At 35.7% G+C, this 17,787-nt stretch overlaps 1 protein-coding gene across 3 annotated transcripts; it reads left to right on the top strand.

Annotated features, from left to right (window-relative positions):
* On the top strand, positions 1 to 17,497 carry LOC107886900 (MAP3K epsilon protein kinase 1). 3 transcript variants are annotated; one of them, XM_041089047.1, is made up of 24 exons: positions 18 to 387; positions 818 to 952; positions 5,268 to 5,288; positions 5,589 to 5,662; positions 5,736 to 5,826; positions 5,905 to 5,988; positions 6,469 to 6,570; positions 6,698 to 6,829; positions 7,044 to 7,115; positions 7,743 to 7,846; positions 8,779 to 8,881; positions 9,089 to 9,469; positions 10,063 to 10,389; positions 10,488 to 10,535; positions 11,739 to 11,918; positions 12,106 to 12,189; positions 12,359 to 12,450; positions 12,546 to 12,629; positions 12,868 to 13,757; positions 14,083 to 14,471; positions 14,549 to 14,683; positions 15,418 to 15,824; positions 16,124 to 16,238; positions 16,913 to 17,497. In XM_041089047.1, exons 1-24 carry the CDS (start codon positions 328 to 330, stop codon positions 17,087 to 17,089), a joined length of 4,287 nt encoding a protein of 1,428 aa, XP_040944981.1. In that variant the 5' UTR covers positions 18 to 327; the 3' UTR covers positions 17,090 to 17,497. The 3 variants fall into 3 exon arrangements, with proteins under 3 accessions (XP_040944982.1, XP_040944981.1, XP_040944980.1); XM_041089046.1 differs by having other exon boundaries at positions 6,415 to 6,570; XM_041089048.1 differs by lacking the exon at positions 6,469 to 6,570 and having other exon boundaries at positions 1 to 387.
* The last annotated feature ends 290 nt before the right edge of the window (positions 17,498 to 17,787 follow it).

Here is a 17,787-nt window from a genome sequence, read left to right as displayed (position 1 = left end):
CACGCCAATACAGTGTTTGTCTTTCTATTGGTCGTTTCTCTTTCATTCTTTCACTTTCTTCCTTTTTTCGTTTCTTTTTCATTTCTGTTCTTTTATTTTCTTTTGAATTCTTTCTTTATTTTTTCTTTTGGCTTCGCAGGAGCTATGGCCTCGTCTCTGGATTCCTGCGATTCTAAACCCTAAATTTTTTCGTCAAAAGATGGAGCATTTCTTCTTGTAGGGTTCTTTTAAACAGTGACCGATTGCCTTCGTTTCTCACTCCTTAAAACAAGCAAAAACAAGGAAGGAGGAGCTGAAGCTGCAAAATACACAAAAACACAAAAGTAAATGTCTCGCCAAGCAGCTTCTTCCGCTTTCCACAAGTCTAAAACTCTCGACAACAAATACGTAAGTCCGTTTCCATAATTCGATCTATTTTTCCTCGAATTTCTACTCTTTTACCCTTCCTATTGATTTCCGTATCATTTCTTTTCTCTGTTAATTACGGCTTTGGTCGGTTATAAAATTGAGTTGATGAAAGGAGTAAAATGGCAATGAAAATTAAGATGTGAAAGTTTTGTTCGTCAAATGCTCCTCATTCCAGCGAGTTGATGACAAATTGGAAGGAAAAAAGGATATAGGAAAGAATTACACACTTCCAATTTCCCATTTTCTTTTTACTTTTTTTTGTTGCTTTTGAGCTCTCCTTGAAAGCTGAATTTAAGTGTTTTTTTTTTCTATTTTCCCTGGTTAATTATTTGATGTAGGAATAGAGCACACACCTGGGAAACATATAAAGTAGATTGAAATTTATGTTGTCTTCTGTTTTCTTGTATAGATGCTTGGAGATGAAATAGGAAAAGGTGCATATGGACGTGTTTATAAAGGTTTGGATTTGGAGAATGGAGACTTTGTTGCAATTAAACAAGTGTCTTTGGAGAACATTGCACAGGAGGATCTCAATATTATAATGGTTCGATTTTAATATTTTAATTTTGCTCGAGTTTCTAAATTTACGTATTTCAAATTGGTACGGAGTTTCACTAAGATGGCTTGCTAGATATGGGCAGTTCATTAGTAGTTGTGTTTCCATATGCTAAATTACATTAAGGTTCAATCACTTTTTGCTTCTTGATTGTTTTTAGATCATACCATGTTTTCTAGGTGTTTTGATAGATGAATGATTGTTTGAAAATGGAGCCTTTTTGTTGGTTGACATGTTTCTTAGTTTCTTTCAATAAGGGGCTTCTTTTCTCATAATAAAGCATCCATAATATACTTACCCTTATATTTATAATTGACTTATGTTGACGGGCTACACATTTTGTATCCAAGCTACTTAGGACTTGCCATTTTGAAGTTTACTTGTCCTAAACCTCTTCTGAGGATTTATTGATTGATTTTAGAGTACTTGCAAATGTTTTTATATGGTGCCACCTATGCTTACCTATTTTAGAAGATCACATACATATGGGAAGAATCTAGCTAACGTCTTACATGGGGTTTGACTTAAACCTTGATCTTGTGGAGAAGATTGCGGCTGAAATAGTAGGATGATTCTCTACTATTGCAACACATTTCTCTATTTCCTCCATAGTTAATGACTTAACTGTAGTTTTGATATTTGCCTCTCCTTATTCAGTGGCTTAACTATAGTTTTCTTTCCTAGCAAATAGCATAGTCCCTTAGGCTGTTAGATTATAAATACACCAAGGGGTTCTAAACTTCGGATCATCCTACAATTATTAATTTATTTGTATTGGGAGAGTTGTTCACTCCATATGGGTTGCACATTGGAGGAATAATGTTTAAGATTCTTTTATTATATTCTTCAATAAATATCTTTCCTTTTCTAACTCATTACTGTATATCTTTAAATCCAACTCCTGTATTTTGGTATTAGAGCATATCTATCTTCATTGAACATTTGATCTTCCAATCTCTAAAAAGATCTAACCAACACAAACACTAAATCCTTAGCCAATTCAAATTTTGATTCCATTGCCCAACAGTTAACTGTTGGCGCTTCCGAATTAAACTTCATAGACTTGGTAGTAGCAGAAGTGGCAACACTTAAGGTCTAATCCAGTGAAGCCTTTCCAATGGAAATCAATGTCGGAATATTGAACAAAGCAAAGGCTAAAGAAATATTTTTTGGACCTCATGAGAAGGGAAGATTAGCTTGGTTAGAAGCAAATGATAGTGGCATGGATAATCCTTGGTGGTTGAGGGGTCAGTCATGGTGCTCCCTGACGAAGGTAGAATTTCCTAGAAATGATGATCATGATCCCCGTGGATGGATCCAAAAAGTGGAAAAATATTTTTGTTATTATCTAACTCCGAAGGAACTTAAAGTCAATATTGCCTCTATGTATCTTGAAGGTGATGCCCTTGACTTATTTTCTAGAATCAATTGGGAGCAACTTTATTGGGAGGAGCTTGTCAAAGCATTGCAAGAAAACTATGGTTTATCGAAGTTCCAAAATATTGATAAACATCTTTGTAGTATACTATAGACAAGGTTTGTCCAAGAATATAGACAAGAATCTGCTAAGAGACCTTCGCGAGTCTCAAACCTGCTAGATCATTACCTATTGGGTGTGTTTTTTAATGGTTTAAAAGAGGAGCTAAAGGCTGATGTTAGGATCGACAAACCTAGAAAAGTCTACAAAGCCATGAGTTTGGCCCTTAAACTTTAGTCCAAGCTAAGCCCAAACTGGAGCAACATAGGGCCTAATTTGACCACATTGAGCCAAACTAGCCCACAAACCCAAAACTAATCGAGCTCTTCAGCCTCACTGTAACACTTTGACTTTGCTTCTTATTGCTTCTTAAAAGTGCTTTTGGAGCCATAAACAATGCTAAACAAACAAATTTTGAAGTCAAAAAGTACTTTTGAACTCAAAAGCAAAAGTTTTTTTTTTTTTTTAGCTTTTGCATTTGGGAAAAACACTTTTGAAGTCAAATGACATTTTTAACCCTTATTTATAGTCTAATGTATGATATCATATATTTAAATTTGCAATGGTTATGTTTTTAATGTTTAAAATTTATTTTATATTTTACAAATAATTAATTATAATTTATTAAAAATATTTAAAATTTATATTTCATATATCAAAATATTAATAATGAGTTGTAATAAATTATTTTTTTATATTCTTACTAAAATATCATAATATTAACGAATTCAAACATTATTTAAATGTATATTTACTTCACAATATCATGTCACATTTTATTTCTCAAAAGCATTTTTTGACGACAATACTAAATACTTAAATCTTAAACCAAACTTTTAAAAAGCAATGAGATACTAGCCATTCCTCTCCCTTGGTTGTTCTAGTGGATTACGAAGGCAACTTAAAGACCACACGTGCTATAGTTCAACCCTTGCAAGTGTGATCTTGGAAAGTTGAGTGGCAGAATCAATTGAACAAGGGTCTTTGTTTCTGGTGTAATGAAAAATTTGCTCTAGGACACCGATGCAAATTCATGAGTTTCTCTTTCAAGGAGATCGAAAAAAGTGAAGAAAACACTGTTGAGATGCCAGAAGATGTTGAAGAAGGTATGACATCTACGATGGACATGGCTGAGATTTCCTTGCAAGCCACCTTGGGCAAGACTTTAGGAACTACAATGAAGCTTCGAGGGAAAAATTGACTTCTTCAAGTTATCGTAGTAGTGGACACTGGTTCAACCCATAATTCCATTCCAACAAATCTCTCGTCATGTACAACTTGGAAATGGTGAAATTATTCGTTGTAATCAAATTTGTGAAGATCTTTTCAAGCAATTGCGAAGCCTAACCATCACACAAGACTTCTACCTATTCTCTCTTAACAAGGTAGATTTGGTTCTGGGGATGAGATGGTTGGCATCTTTAACATAGTTCAAGCAAACTAGAATGAGATGTTTATGAGTTTTCATCTCAATGACAAGCTATATAAGCTATAGGGGGTTCTAACCAACCAATTAGATGACGCCTCTTTCCATGTAAACGAAATTCTTGAGTTCATCTCCCATCCAATCTATCCTTCTAGAGTTTGCACAGTTAGCTTACGAATTGTAATCACTTTTGTCATCTAAACTCCATCCTATCTTTCATGTGTCACTTCTCTGTCTTACTATAGGAAATTTCAAAGTCACAACAACCTCTCTACTAGCCATCAATGTTAGTTGGGAAATGGTAGTAGAACCGTAATGTATATTGGCACGTTGTTAGCTTCAGAACTCTGGAGGTCCTACATTTTTGAGTTACTTGTTCAATGGCTTCATCTCCCTATAGAGAAATCGAGTTGGGAAGACTATGACCTTCTTGTTGATCAGTTTCCTTCATTTTGCCTCGAGGACAAGGAGAATTTCTAGGGAGGGTGCACTGGTATAGTGCCACCTACCTATTTAGAATATCACTTGCGCATTTGGGAGAATCTAGCTAATATTTTTTGTATGGGATTTGTTTGAAACCTCGATCTAGTGGAGAAGATTGTGGTTGAAATAGTGAGATGATTCACCTTAGCTAATATCTTTTTCTTATTTAGCGGCTAAACTATAGTTTTCTTTCCTTGCTAATAACAAAATCCCTTAGGCTGTCGAACTATAGTTACACCAAGGGGTTCTAGACTTAGGATCATCTTGAGATTTCTAGTTTATTTGTATTGTGAGAGTTGTTTACTTCATAGGGACTGCTTACAGAGAAATGTTTAAGATTCTTGCATTATTTTCTTCAATAAATTACTTTTCTTTGCAAACTCTTTGTTGTATATCTTTTCTGAGAAATTTAGTCCCTATCATGTTTTCTTGTTATCAACAAAATTGCCTTGTTGCTGTGTAACCTGCTGCAGTTATTATTATTATTCAGAGCTCATTGATCATTCCAAGCCTTAATTGTGGTTTATTTCTTATGTTACTTGGATTTGGGTGTGAGTGTCAGATATAGGTATGCATCTGGCATGGGTATGATTAGATTTCTAAGTTCTTCCATGTATTTTGAGGATATTTAGAGATCATACCCGTATATCCATGTGTTGGACATGAGTTTGGACATAGGTACTTCAAGAAAAATGAATAGTCCGAGTAGTGTAGGTCTATTTAACATATTTGTCCAACACTTTGGAAGAATTAGGTGATAAACATGGAAAATAGATATAAAAATTTATATTTGGTCCTTAGAATGCTAATTCTAAAACATGCATTTACTATTTCCAGTTTCTTTTGTGTTAGCTTGGCTGACAAGTTGCCTTTTTCTTTTGGATACACTTGGTTCATGGAATGGGCTAATATTGCAGCAAGAGATTGATTTATTGAAGGTAACTCCCTCCTTTAACTGCTTTTTGGGTCTATTTTGGTGCTTTTTGAACTTTTGATATAATGCTACTTCAAAATTCTCACTTGCTTATTTGATGCATGGGTTTGCCATATGTGCACCGAAGATGTCCTACTTCCAACCCTCTGTGTTACAACTATCAATACCTTTTAATTTCCTTGTCCATTGTTTGTTGTTTACTGGTCATCTTCGTGGTAATTGTTGTCTGCTGCTGGTTGGATTACATGTACTGAGTTTTGTCAGTGTCTTATTGATGCTAATTAACATTTGAGCTTCTTTGCAGAATTTGAACCATAAAAATATTGTGAAGTATCTTGGATCATCAAAGACAAAGTCTCATCTGCATATAATTCTTGAGTAAGAAACCTTACATTGTGATTGCATGTTCTCAGCTGTTAGAAACTTACAGTTATTGCTTTAATTTTAATAGGTATGTGGAGAATGGTTCACTTGCAAACATTATCAAGCCAAATAAATTTGGGCCTTTTCCAGAATCATTGGTGGCTGTTTATATTTCTCAGGTTTGTTTGTATTTCTGCAATTTACTGCTTCATTTCCCTATTAAAATCATTTGGATATGCTAATTACTTGTTAAGCAGGTTTTGGAAGGCTTGGTTTATCTACATGAACAGGGTGTTATCCATCGGGATATTAAGGGTGCAAATATTTTGACAACTAAAGAGGTAACCTAATAACTATTTTGTCTCTTATCCTTGGAGAGTTTTATTATTGCTATTTCTGATCAGTTATTTTTATTGATTCTCTTTCTATAAATTTGAGCATGGAAGAAAAGATTTGTATGAGAACAATACCATGTGGCCTCCTTATTTATGGGGCCATGAGTGACTAATTGAATTTGCTCCACTTAATTCATATACTACCTTCTACTTTGGCAACTCATGTGGTGAGTGAGAAATCGGCTAATATAAATGACGGCAAAGTGCTTAAGGATTTTTAGAGTGGAATGCTGTGTGCTGCTGAACCTGTGGCCATATGTTATTGCCTCAAACCTCAGTGTCCCTGCTTGTTTGTGTGGGTTCATTATAGTCACCGGGCTCTTTTTTCCTTCTAAACTTGTTTCCAACTTAGATCTGATGGTCTTTGTTTAGGGTGAATGGACTCTCTTGGTTTCTTCCCAACTTGCCCTCAATTTCTCTTTTCAGGGTCTTGTGAAACTTGCTGATTTTGGTGTTGCAACAAAACTAACTGAGGCTGATGTTAACACACACTCAGTTGTTGGAACACCATATTGGATGGCCCCAGAGGTAGTTCTTTGGCTCCTGCTAATGATTGGAGTGTGGCTTTTAATTGTCAAATTTGTTTCTCCAAGTTCTCGTGTGCGGCACTTGAGGTATATGGAAGCCTTACATTGGAGGTTGATTTATATTTCAGGTGATTGAAATGTCAGGGGTTTGTGCTGCTTCTGACATTTGGAGTGTTGGATGTACTGTGATCGAACTGCTTACATGTGTGCCTCCGTACTATGATTTGCAGCCTATGCCAGCTCTCTTTCGGATTGTGCAGGTTTGTCTGACATTTATATCCCCACAATTCTTTTAGTCTTTCTTTAAGATAAGAGTAAATTCTTCTATCTGAGTTTCTATTTTTCTTCCCCTTCCTATTGATTAAATCATTCCATATTCTCATTTGACTGCTGAAGAATGCTTTAACGAGCACTTTCTTTTTGTCATGCCTTAAATTCCACTTTTTTTTTTTTTTTTTTAAATATTACTCTCAGGATGAGCATCCACCAATACCTGATAGCTTATCTCCAGACATTACTGACTTTCTGCGCCAATGCTTTAAGAAGGTAAGTTGAAGAAAAATGAAGTTCCAATTTTGTATTTTAACTATCACTTCATCTTATCAAAAGTTTGTTATCCACGAGTCATGCTTAATTGAGTAGACAGAATAATATTAGTTATCACTAAGAACAGATCACTACTAATGGGAGTGAGATGTGTTGATCTTATAACTGTGAAATCTATTAAGACCAAAAGAAAATAGATATTTGTTACTAGTCTCCTTAAGAATGATTCATATGATACTTCAATCTCTCTCTCTCTCTCTCTAAACAAAAAGAAGGAAAAAGTAACTCGCTGAAAGTTCTGCAGTAAGCAAACATAATTGTAAACATAAAATCTTTGGTGGGCAGCCATCCTCAAGATGAAATGAAATCAACAAAATCCAAGGAATATAGGATATCATGCTAAATGTCATAGACTAATTGACAGCTGTGCGGCCAAAAGAATATAGGGCCTTCAATCTTGGTCCGTAGATTGGATGATAATTACTGGACATAAATTTCTTGTCATCCATGTTAATGGTGGTTGCTAAGTTCAAACTGTTGTATCAAAACACCACTAATATTCATTTGACCCCTTTGAAGTCATTGGTGATTTGTTATTTTGTTAGTGACACTTCACTGAATTTTCAGGATGCCAGACAGAGGCCTGATGCAAAAACACTGCTTTCTCACCCTTGGATACGTAATTGCAAACGTGCATTGCAGTCATCTCTGCGTCATGGTGGAACCATTAGGTATATATAGGATAATGTGCTGCATTTAATGTGTTTTGGAAATCATCTTCATGGGATTTCAGTTGTGTTGATGAAGTTACGTGCTACAAGGTCCCACTTATCCTGGATACCTACAAGCATTAGGCTGGTCAAATAATCAGAGTTCTAATTGACTACATTATTTTTCATGGCAATTTGTTTGCTTAGGATTTTTGTTTGACAAATATCCACATCATGCAAATAGTAAATCGGCCAATGGTTTCTTTATGAGATTGTAAATATATAGATATATGTGCTCTATTTCATGTCATGTATCTTGTTTTCTTTACCTAGTCCTGTCTGAGTTAATTTGTTCGGGTTGCATATTTTGTTGTGACACCTAGAACGTGAATAAAATTTTGCATGTTGCAACAAATTTTAAGTTTTTAGCCTTTTCTAGCTTTGTCATCTGGCTATAACTTAACGGCTTCTTGTATCTTTCAGTTTTCATACTAAATTATGGGGACGCATCTGCTTATGAAGGTTTTTATTGTAACCTTATTACCTGATCCTTTTCTCTCCGGAGTTCAAGCATTTCTTAAATATTTTCTAAATCTTTTTGTACCTTATTCTAACTCCTTTTTTTGCAATATATAGACTTCAAAATGAAGCCAAAGAACAGGAAGGGGGGAGGGGGATTTCTTTATTAGAAAATGTATAGATTGAATTCTCGAGTTTAACTCTTATTTATTTTTATCTATAATTATTTGAAACATTCTTCCTATCTTTTCATTTTCTGAGATAGTGTCTTCACTTCTGTATTTCAGCTGGACAGTAATTTTTTTTTTTGCTGATTTGCTGGATTGGCAACTAAATACGTTTTTAACCATGCTATTTGTGTTTTACTTACTCCAGCGTTATCTCATGAATCATGATGACTGACACTGTGGTTGTTTTCCTATTTCCTTTGGCAGAAACATATCTGAAGACATTGCAGCAAATGCAGAAAGCTCTGGTGGAGATAATCAGAGTGCTGGAGAGAGTCTTCCTGTAGAGAAAGTGGAGGCATCTGAAACAGTGAGAACCTTTTCAACGTGAGCCTTTTTTTGCAAAGAAACCTTAGCTGAAGTTGGAAGCTACAAACAACAAATAATTTATTAAAGAAAATTAGTAAATTCAAAACATTTTAAGTTGTTTGAAGCCTAATTATTTGTTTTTCCCAATGACTGGTGCTAGCGGATGCTGGTTTTATCACATTAATTGCTTGTAATGTCTGATTGTCAGAGCTCCGGGAAAGAGTTCTTATTGGCGGAAGTCACTCATCAGCAGAGTGCTTATCAGGAAAGAGTTCTTGAAGAAACCACAAATAATTTAGACAATGATCTACTATCAGATCAAGTTCCAACCTTAGCCATTCATGAAAGCTTATCATTACAGAGTAGTTCTGGTAGACTATCTGTTAAGGATGTGATGGCTGCCCATGCTTCTGACCAGCTTCATGATACATCAAATCAAGATGAAGTTACGATAAATGGTGATGTTGGATCTCCTGAGTCAAGAAGGAAACATACAGAAAAAGGACATGGAGGCAAAGGAAGTTCAATTGATATTGAGGATGCGTCATTTGGCTTTGGACCTATAACTCAGGATGCTGGTCTGCAAAAGGTAAATGTTTCATAGAATGTTGTTAGTTTCTGAAAAAAAAGTTAATTTGGTGGATTAAAATGATTTAGATTTATTTACCTTGAAGTTTCTGTATGATGCATTTCTCTGACGTTTCTTTGTGTGTCTCCATGTGGATGCTTAGGTGCGACTTGCATTGGCTGAAACAACCAATCTTGTTTTCTATGACATCATGAACTAATTATCTCTATGAAATATCTTCTTCACTCATGTTCTGCTTAATGAGCTAATAAGCTGCTATTTGAGATTTTAAAGATGTTAGGCAACTATCAATAGATGCATTCATTACCTTTTTGCCTGTTTTAACTTTGTAGTTCAGATCGAACTTATAATAATGGCTATAATTTCTTTTGTGTTGTGGTCCTTTACCTTTCTCTATGAAAAATTTTTATTGCTAGCCCTAAAATCTCTGGACTGAGATATTAGTTGCCTAAGATCATCTTTTGTAAATTCTCTATCTGTTTGACTGTTCCATGTACACGGCTTGTCATCATTTTAACATTCATCTTTCTTACCTTTTTTGTTTCCTGATGTAAGTAAAAGTGAATCTTACAATTTTAATTCCATTTTTGAAGGCTGTGAAAGCTTCAGTGATCTCTACTGGTAACGAGTTAAGTAGATTTAGCGATTCTCCTGGAGATGCTTCCTTGGATGACTTGTTTCATCCATTTGATAAAAACCTGGTAGAAAGTGCTGCTGAAGCTTCAACATCTGCGTCTGCATCAAATGTGAACAAAGCTACTCTGCCTGATACTGGAAAGAATGACCTAGCTAAGAAATTAAGGGATACAATTGCTAAGAAACAAATGGAAGAGCAAATGGGGCAGTCAAATGGAGGTGGTAACCTGCTTCGTGTAATGATGGGTGTTTTGAACGATGATGTAATTGACATCGATGGTTTGGTATGTTTAAAATTGGTGTGCTAGGAGTATGATGTTTATGTGCTACTGTCACACATGAGCTTTATGTTTTCTCTTGTTTATGGTATTGCTGTGGTCAGGTTTTTGGAGATGAGAAGTTACCCGCTGACAACCTATTTCCCCTACAGGTTCCTATCATTTCTTTCGAAAAGCTGCTTTGGTTTCTTTTCTCTGTAATTGAACCTTGCTTCCTCTTTTGATATGCAATACACTCCACCCTTAAGTATGTTGAGGTTTTCAGGCCTATTGTTGTTTTGGATCCTTACTTTTGGAGCTTGTTTCTAGTAGGTTTAAAGTATCTTCTTTACCGTTAAGCATGTGCAGTTACTTCTTCCAGAAAAAGAAAAATTATGTGCAGTTACTTGTTTGAACAGTTGCAATTTTATCTTCATTGATAATTTAAGTTTCAAATTTTTTTTTACAGCAACATTATTTAAGTTTTACATTGTATATTGCAATTTTGATTTTCAACCTATGCATGTGTTCACTCTTACTTTTCTGAACCTACATATTCCTTCTTTGAAGTAGTTACTATTTATTCTATTCTAAAGTAACTGTTTAGTATTTTGAGTCATAAATTTTCTTCCAATTGATTTTAGTCATCCATTATAAATGAGTGTTACCCATATCTCTTGCTGTTAATTTCAATCTAGTAAATTTAAATTTTAAGATCTTTCTATTGAAAATTATAAATCATACTGCTATCTAGTTTTTGGATCCTGGGTAGTTTCCTATTTAATTTTTATTAATCACCAGTCTTGTGGAGAGTAGGCATCTATGTTACTCATTCAAAACTGGGAGTGTGTGATACTGCAATGTTTTTGGCATGGGTATGTTCAATTCTTTGAAGTTTTTCCATGTATTTGGAGGGTCCTTGGGGTCTTCCTCCGTACCCAAGTCCATATATGCGTTGGACACAGATAATTCAAGAAACAGTGAAGAGTCAAAGCAACATTGGTAGACATCTCAAGCAATGAGAGCCTTCATCAGGTTGCATATGCTTCTAATAAATCCTATTAAAAGTTGCACATTGCAGATACTCCTGGGCTGTGTGAATGCTAAGGATATTCTTTTAGGATCCCCCCCTCAAGATTTATGACTGAATGTATATTTTTGATATCATGAGGACAAAACATGGTCATACAAGTAACTACAATAATCAATTTGTACTTTTTCCCAATCCTTATCTGATCCACATTGCCCTCTGTATTGCTATGTATCAGATTTCTTTCTGTTGAATTTTTTATTTTGAACCTTCCTCATGTTATTGTTGTTTCTGGAAGCAGAGAGATTTAAAAAGGCATTTATTTTATTTTCACTTTGCACTACAGGCTGTTGAGTTTAGCAGATTACTTAGCTCGCTAAGACCAGAGGAACCAGAGGATGCAATTGTGACTGCCTGTCAGAAACTCATTGCGATTTTCCACTTGCGTCCTGAGCAAAAAGTTGCTTTTGTTACCCAGCATGGTTTGCTGCCTCTAATGGACTTGCTTGATGTCCCAAGAACTCGTGTATGTCAGCTATCAGGCTCCCTTTCCCATACCCCATCCCCAACCAGAAAAAAAAAAAGAAAAAAAAAGAAAAAAAGGAACCTCTTTCCTAGATGGAAAAGGGGTAAAATTCTCTTAGATAGTTTCCAACTTGGTTATTAGCTTGGTGAAGACCAACTAATGAGGTTAATCTTTATTCCAATTGCAGGTTATATGTTACGTGCTTCAACTTATTTATCAGATTGTAAAAGACAACACTGATTTCCAGGAGAATGCTTGCCTTGTGGGATTTGTAAGTGCTAGTTCATGTGAATAGAAGTTTTCATACGTACGCATGATTCTGTCTGTGTATTTGTATGTTACTTCTTTGATCTTTTCAAATAAAAAGAGAAAGTGGAGGGACTATTAAAGTGGATATTGTAGTATTTAAGCAGTTTTATTCACTTCAAGTTATATTATAGATCCCTTTTGTAATGAGTTTTGCGGGGCCTGATCGTCCTCGGGAAATTCGGATGGAAGCAGCTTGTTTCTTACAGCAGCTTTGTCTATCAAGGTGTTGAATTCTCTCCTCTCATTAATTCAATTGTTTAATATTGCTTTTAATTGATGGAAAAGGCTAGTACTGACCATGTTCATTTCCTTTTATAGCTCCTTGACTTTGCAAATGTTCATAGCTTGCCGTGGAATCCCTGTTTTAGTTGGTTTCTTAGAGGCTGATTATGCAAAGTACAGGTTCGTGTGTATTTGAATGAGGCTATAGTTGCTATGCTTTTTAATGCAAGACTTGTGACAGTATACTATTTTGGAAAGCTCTATAATCAAGCGATCAAAATTATAGTTGACTTCATTGATGCACAATCGCCTATTTGGTTCTTCTACCTCTTCTCATTTTGGAATATTATGTTTTAAATGCTCTAGTGTATTTTGCTTTCTATGCCTTAAAAAAACTCATTAGCCTCTTCTTACACAGGGAAATGGTTCACCTAGCAATTGATGGCATGTGGCAGGTCTTCAAGCTTCAGCGATCTACCCCAAGGAATGATTTCTGTCAGATAGCTGCGAAGAATGGGATATTGCTGAGGCTTATTAATACTCTTTATAGTTTAAATGAGGCAACTCGACTTGCTACCATATCTGTTGGGGGTGGATTTGCAGTAGATGGTTCTGCTCAACGGAAACGTTCTGATCCATTAGATTCCAGTCATCCTCTGTTTGCTCAGAATGACACTCCACTCTCTCTAACTGATCAATCTGATCTCAAAGTTAGGCATGGAATAATTGACCATTCCTTTCCAACTGTTCCACAAGAACCTTCTCGGGCTTCAACTTCACTTTCTCAGAGGTCAGATGCCAACCTGCCTGATTCACGTTATCTTGCTATTGACAGCAACAAACCTCAATTTAGCAATGGAGTATTGGATGTTTCAGTTGGTTCTAAATTGGCAGAACTGACGTCCCTGGAAAAACTTTCTAACCTTGCCACCAAGGAAGCTTCAACTATTTCCAGAGATCGAGAAAATTCAGACCGGTGGAAACTGGATTCTGCTAGAGCAGAACTTGACTTCAGACACCAGAGGACAAGTACCTCTGCAAGCAGGACATCTACAGATAGACCTCCCAAATTGATAGAAGGTATATCAAATGGATTTCCCACTTCAGTAACTACCCAGGCACAGCAAGTTCGGCCTCTGCTTAGCCTATTGGCAAATGAACCTCCTTCTAGACATATCTCTGATCAATTGGAGTATGTACGCCACCTGCCAGGATCAGAGAGACGTGAAAGCATACTACCTCTGTTACATGCTAATAATGACAGGAAAACAAATGGTGAATTAGACTTCTTGATGGCTGAATTTGCAGGTATATACTCATGATTGATTGATCTACTGCTAATTGCTTTATGCAGATGTTAGCATATGTAAATAGTTGACCTTATCTTCCTATAACCACATTATCACTACTAGGAATTGGTGACTCCTTGAAACATACTTATGCCAGAACTGCCTGTTTTTATCAGTATGTTGGAACTTTCTAAGTTGTGGCATGTAGTGTTTAAATTTATGCTATCTTTTGATGAGACTTATGACCTTTCCATTGGCATATAAAGTTTAAATTTATGCTACCTTTTGATGAGACACAAGTAGTTGACTTGTATTCAAGGCCACAAGTTTCTTTATGGTTTCAGAGGTCTCTGGCCGTGGAAGAGAAAATGGAGTTGTTGATCCTACACCTAGAATTTCAAATAAAACAGTGAGTAAGAAAGTTGGGCAACTGGGTTTTAGTGAAGGAGTAGCATCCACATCTGGTATAGCTTCTCAGACAGTATCAGGTGTATTATCTGGCTCAGGTGTTTTAAATGCTAGACCAGGAAGCACGACATCATCAGGGTTACTATCCAACATGGTATCAACAATGAATGCGGATGTTGCTAGGGAGTACCTGGAAAAGGTGGCAGACCTACTTCTTGAGTTTGCTCAAGCGGATACAGTCGTTAAGTCCTACATGTGTAGCCAGAGCTTGCTCAACCGTCTTTTCCAGATGTTCAATCGCATTGAGCCACCTATTCTTTTAAAGGTATGTAAAAAATGTTTTGGCTTTCAACTTTCTTCTCCCCTGTATCCTTTGCACTAACTGTTCATCTTTTTTTGTAGATACTAAAGTGTATTAATCATTTGTCCACTGATCCAAACTGCTTAGAGAATCTTCAACGAGCAGATGCAATTAAGTATTTGATCCCAAATCTAGAACTCAAAGATGGACCTCTTGTATCTCAAATACATCATGAGGTTTGCCTTATTATACTTGGTCTTTATGCCTAATGATGCATTTGCTAGAAAATTTGATATGTCATCATCTCTCCTGATTCATCTACTTAACTTATAATAATCTGAGATTATCTGAGACTCCACATTTATTTTATTATGTGGTGCACCTGGTTTTCAATGCAACTCCTGCTTATTTGATAACTTAGTCTAAATTATTTCCCATACTGTTTCGGGTAGTTATCTCCTGGATTTAATTCAAATGTTGATTGAACTCAGTAGATAATATGATGGTGCCTACCTGATGTTGATAATACTAGCAATGTCTTTTCCTAAATAAGTTAAAATTGTCTCTACTTTTGATGTACTAGTTTCTTGTTGCTTTGTAAATTCCTGTTCCTTTTTCGTCTCTCATGAGACAGGGATTGTTGCCTTTTGACCTAAACATCTACATGCATTCATAAATTAGCTTTAGGGAATCGATTGTTGAGCCTTGAGGGTAATGGGTATCCATGTATGCTATGCAGGCTTCTTCTTCCTTTTCTTTCTTTTGTTTAGCCTATTAATTATACCGTTGAATCCCTTTTTCCTTCTCTTCTGCTCAGTACTTGGCAATGTACTTTAAGTCTCAAACCAATATTTTTTTTGAAGTTCTCATATCCGATTGTGATTCTTATTAAATTGGGTTGAATTTTTGCTCTTTTTCTGAGGTGCCTTTGACATTATTCTAATAAGTTTTTTTCAATTATTTTCTGAAGGTCTTGAATGCCCTGTTCAACTTGTGCAAGATAAATAAGAGGAGACAGGAACAAGCAGCGGAAAATGGAATAATTCCACACTTGATGAATTTTATCATATCAGATTCTCCTTTAAAACAAAGTGCATTGCCACTACTGTGTGACATGGCTCATGCATCACGTAATTCAAGGGAGCAGTTGAGGGCCCATGGTGGATTGGATGTGTACTTGAGTTTGCTTGATGATGAACTATGGTCTGTGACAGCATTAGATTCAATTGCTGTTTGTTTGGCTCATGACAATGACAACCGCAAGGTGGAACAAGCTTTGCTGAAGAAGGATGCAGTTCAGAGATTGGTGAAGTTTTTCCAATGTTGTCCGGAGCAACATTTTGTCCACATATTGGAGCCATTCTTGAAAATTATCACGTAGGAGATACTACACCCTTCCTTTGGTTATGTCTTAGTATTTAGAGGAGATGAGCAGTATATTGATTTGATTAGATTAAAGATGGTTAAGGATTTAAAACAGAACATTCTCAGCAATTTCACCCTTCAACATTCAAATTGATTTTATACTTGCATAGCTGCATGGTAGTTGGTTATGTTTCATTTTTCAAAAAGTTCCACCCCCACTATTTTCTCTCTCATCTCTTTCGTTAGACATTTAAGAGATTGCCTAAAATGGAAATTTTGCTGAACTGACCCTATTTATATCTCATATATAGGAAATCATCCCGAATAAACACAACATTAGCTGTTAATGGTTTGACGCCCTTGCTAATCTCAAGATTGGATCATCAGGATGCTATTGCTCGTCTTATTCTACTTAAATTAATTAAGGTAAGTACGACCCTTTCCCTCCCAGAGTCTGTGCACTTCTTATTCTGTTTATGGATCATTTGGCGGATGCCAAGATCCTTTATTATAAACTTGTTTCTCTAGGTCCATTAGGATTTTTCATTTTCCTGACAGCTCTACTGTAAGGAAGCTCCTTGCAGTCAGCTTTGGCCACTTTTTAATTAAACAAACATGTTCTCTTGTGTTGATCATTTGAGTTAGAGAAATTGTTTGATGGGAAGTTTACGTCATGTATGTTAATTCTACTTTAGCATGCCATGTGACTGGGGAATCTAGGAAATTTGGTGTTGAAGTTCGTATTCACTGCATGTAGGTGATGTGAGGATGTATAGAATATAAAAGTATATTTTAAAAAAGTTAGAAAAACAAGGGAGTTCTATAAATGTATGGAGAGGGAATAGAAACATAAACTGTTGATGGGGGTGACCAATTAGTACTTGCTCTATGAAAAATTAGCGCTATTGCACTTCAAACCATATTAATTTATTTCAGTAATGATGGAAGAGTGGATTATTTCAAATAAAGTGATTATTTGAAAGTGACTTTAACTTTGGAGAGTGGAGAGCAAAATTAGCATTTCTTTTTATAGTCTGTAGTTGTTCATTGGAGTTAAGAGGATGTTTACCAAGAATATCACTGTAATTTTCTTTTAACAGGCTGTTTATGAGCACCACCCGCGACCAAAACAATTAATAGTGGAGAACGATTTACCACAGAAGCTTCAGAATCTAATCGAAGAACGCAGAGATGGGCAGCGTTCTGGAGGCCAAGTGTTAGTGAAACAAATGGCTACATCGTTGCTCAAAGCCCTTCATGTTAACACCGTCCTGTAAGTTAATTGTGTTCAAGTTCTCCTCCCTGTATGTATATTTTGCTTCGTTAGTAAGGCGTGATTCTCCCTTCACCTTTGATTTCTCCAAATTTTTTGTCCCTTTAGTTTCTCTCATCTCTCACATCAAATCAATGATGATGGGGTTGGAAGCAAAAGGATATAGGAAATGTTTTTTTTTTTTAGTTGGGTTACTAAAGTCTTGGGAGTGGCTTTGTTTTTACCGTCTAGACTGTGTCTTATGTCTAACTTTAAGTCGGTGATGTTACCCTTTGTCCTGGGTTTGGTTTGGTTTGGTTTTGTTATATTAGCAAATATTCCAATGATTTGATTCCAATTTTGTGTGTTTAGTTTGTAAAATATACAGCTTTTGATATGGAGAACATAAATGGTGAGTCTCAGTCTGACAGAAGTTTATGGACTTGATTTTTTTTTGCTCAGCATTTATGACTTGAACTGTAAATCCTTATTTATTTATTAATTGCTTGAAATGGGTTAATGAAGCATTAAAAGCCTCATTTTTAGTAACAGGCTAACATGATGGTTTCCCTCGACAAAAGCATGGCAATTTCTGTAAAATTAATCATTTTTCTCGATGCCCTTCAACTTATTTCTGTTTTATTGGTATGCTGGGTCTCAAATACGCATTTATCATTTATGTATTTTGATCATTTTCGTATTATAATCACGATTAGGGTACCA

Source organism: Gossypium hirsutum, chromosome D02, assembly GCF_007990345.1.
Source record: "Gossypium hirsutum isolate 1008001.06 chromosome D02, Gossypium_hirsutum_v2.1, whole genome shotgun sequence".
In the NCBI taxonomy this organism is placed as follows: domain Eukaryota; kingdom Viridiplantae; phylum Streptophyta; class Magnoliopsida; order Malvales; family Malvaceae; genus Gossypium; species Gossypium hirsutum.
The sequence above is the reverse complement of the archived record's forward strand: the minus strand, read 5'-3'. Positions and strand labels throughout refer to the sequence as shown.

Coding starts and splice junctions, on each gene's coding strand:
- LOC107886900 (XM_041089046.1), top strand. CDS start 328: ATGTCTCGCCAAGCAGCTTCTTCCGCTTTCCACAAGTCTAAAACTCTC. Junction 12,190..12,358: donor ATGCTTGCCTTGTGGGATTT/GTAAGTGCTAGT, acceptor GTTATATTATAG/ATCCCTTTTGTAATGAGTTT. Junction 12,630..12,867: donor GCTGATTATGCAAAGTACAG/GTTCGTGTGTAT, acceptor CTTCTTACACAG/GGAAATGGTTCACCTAGCAA.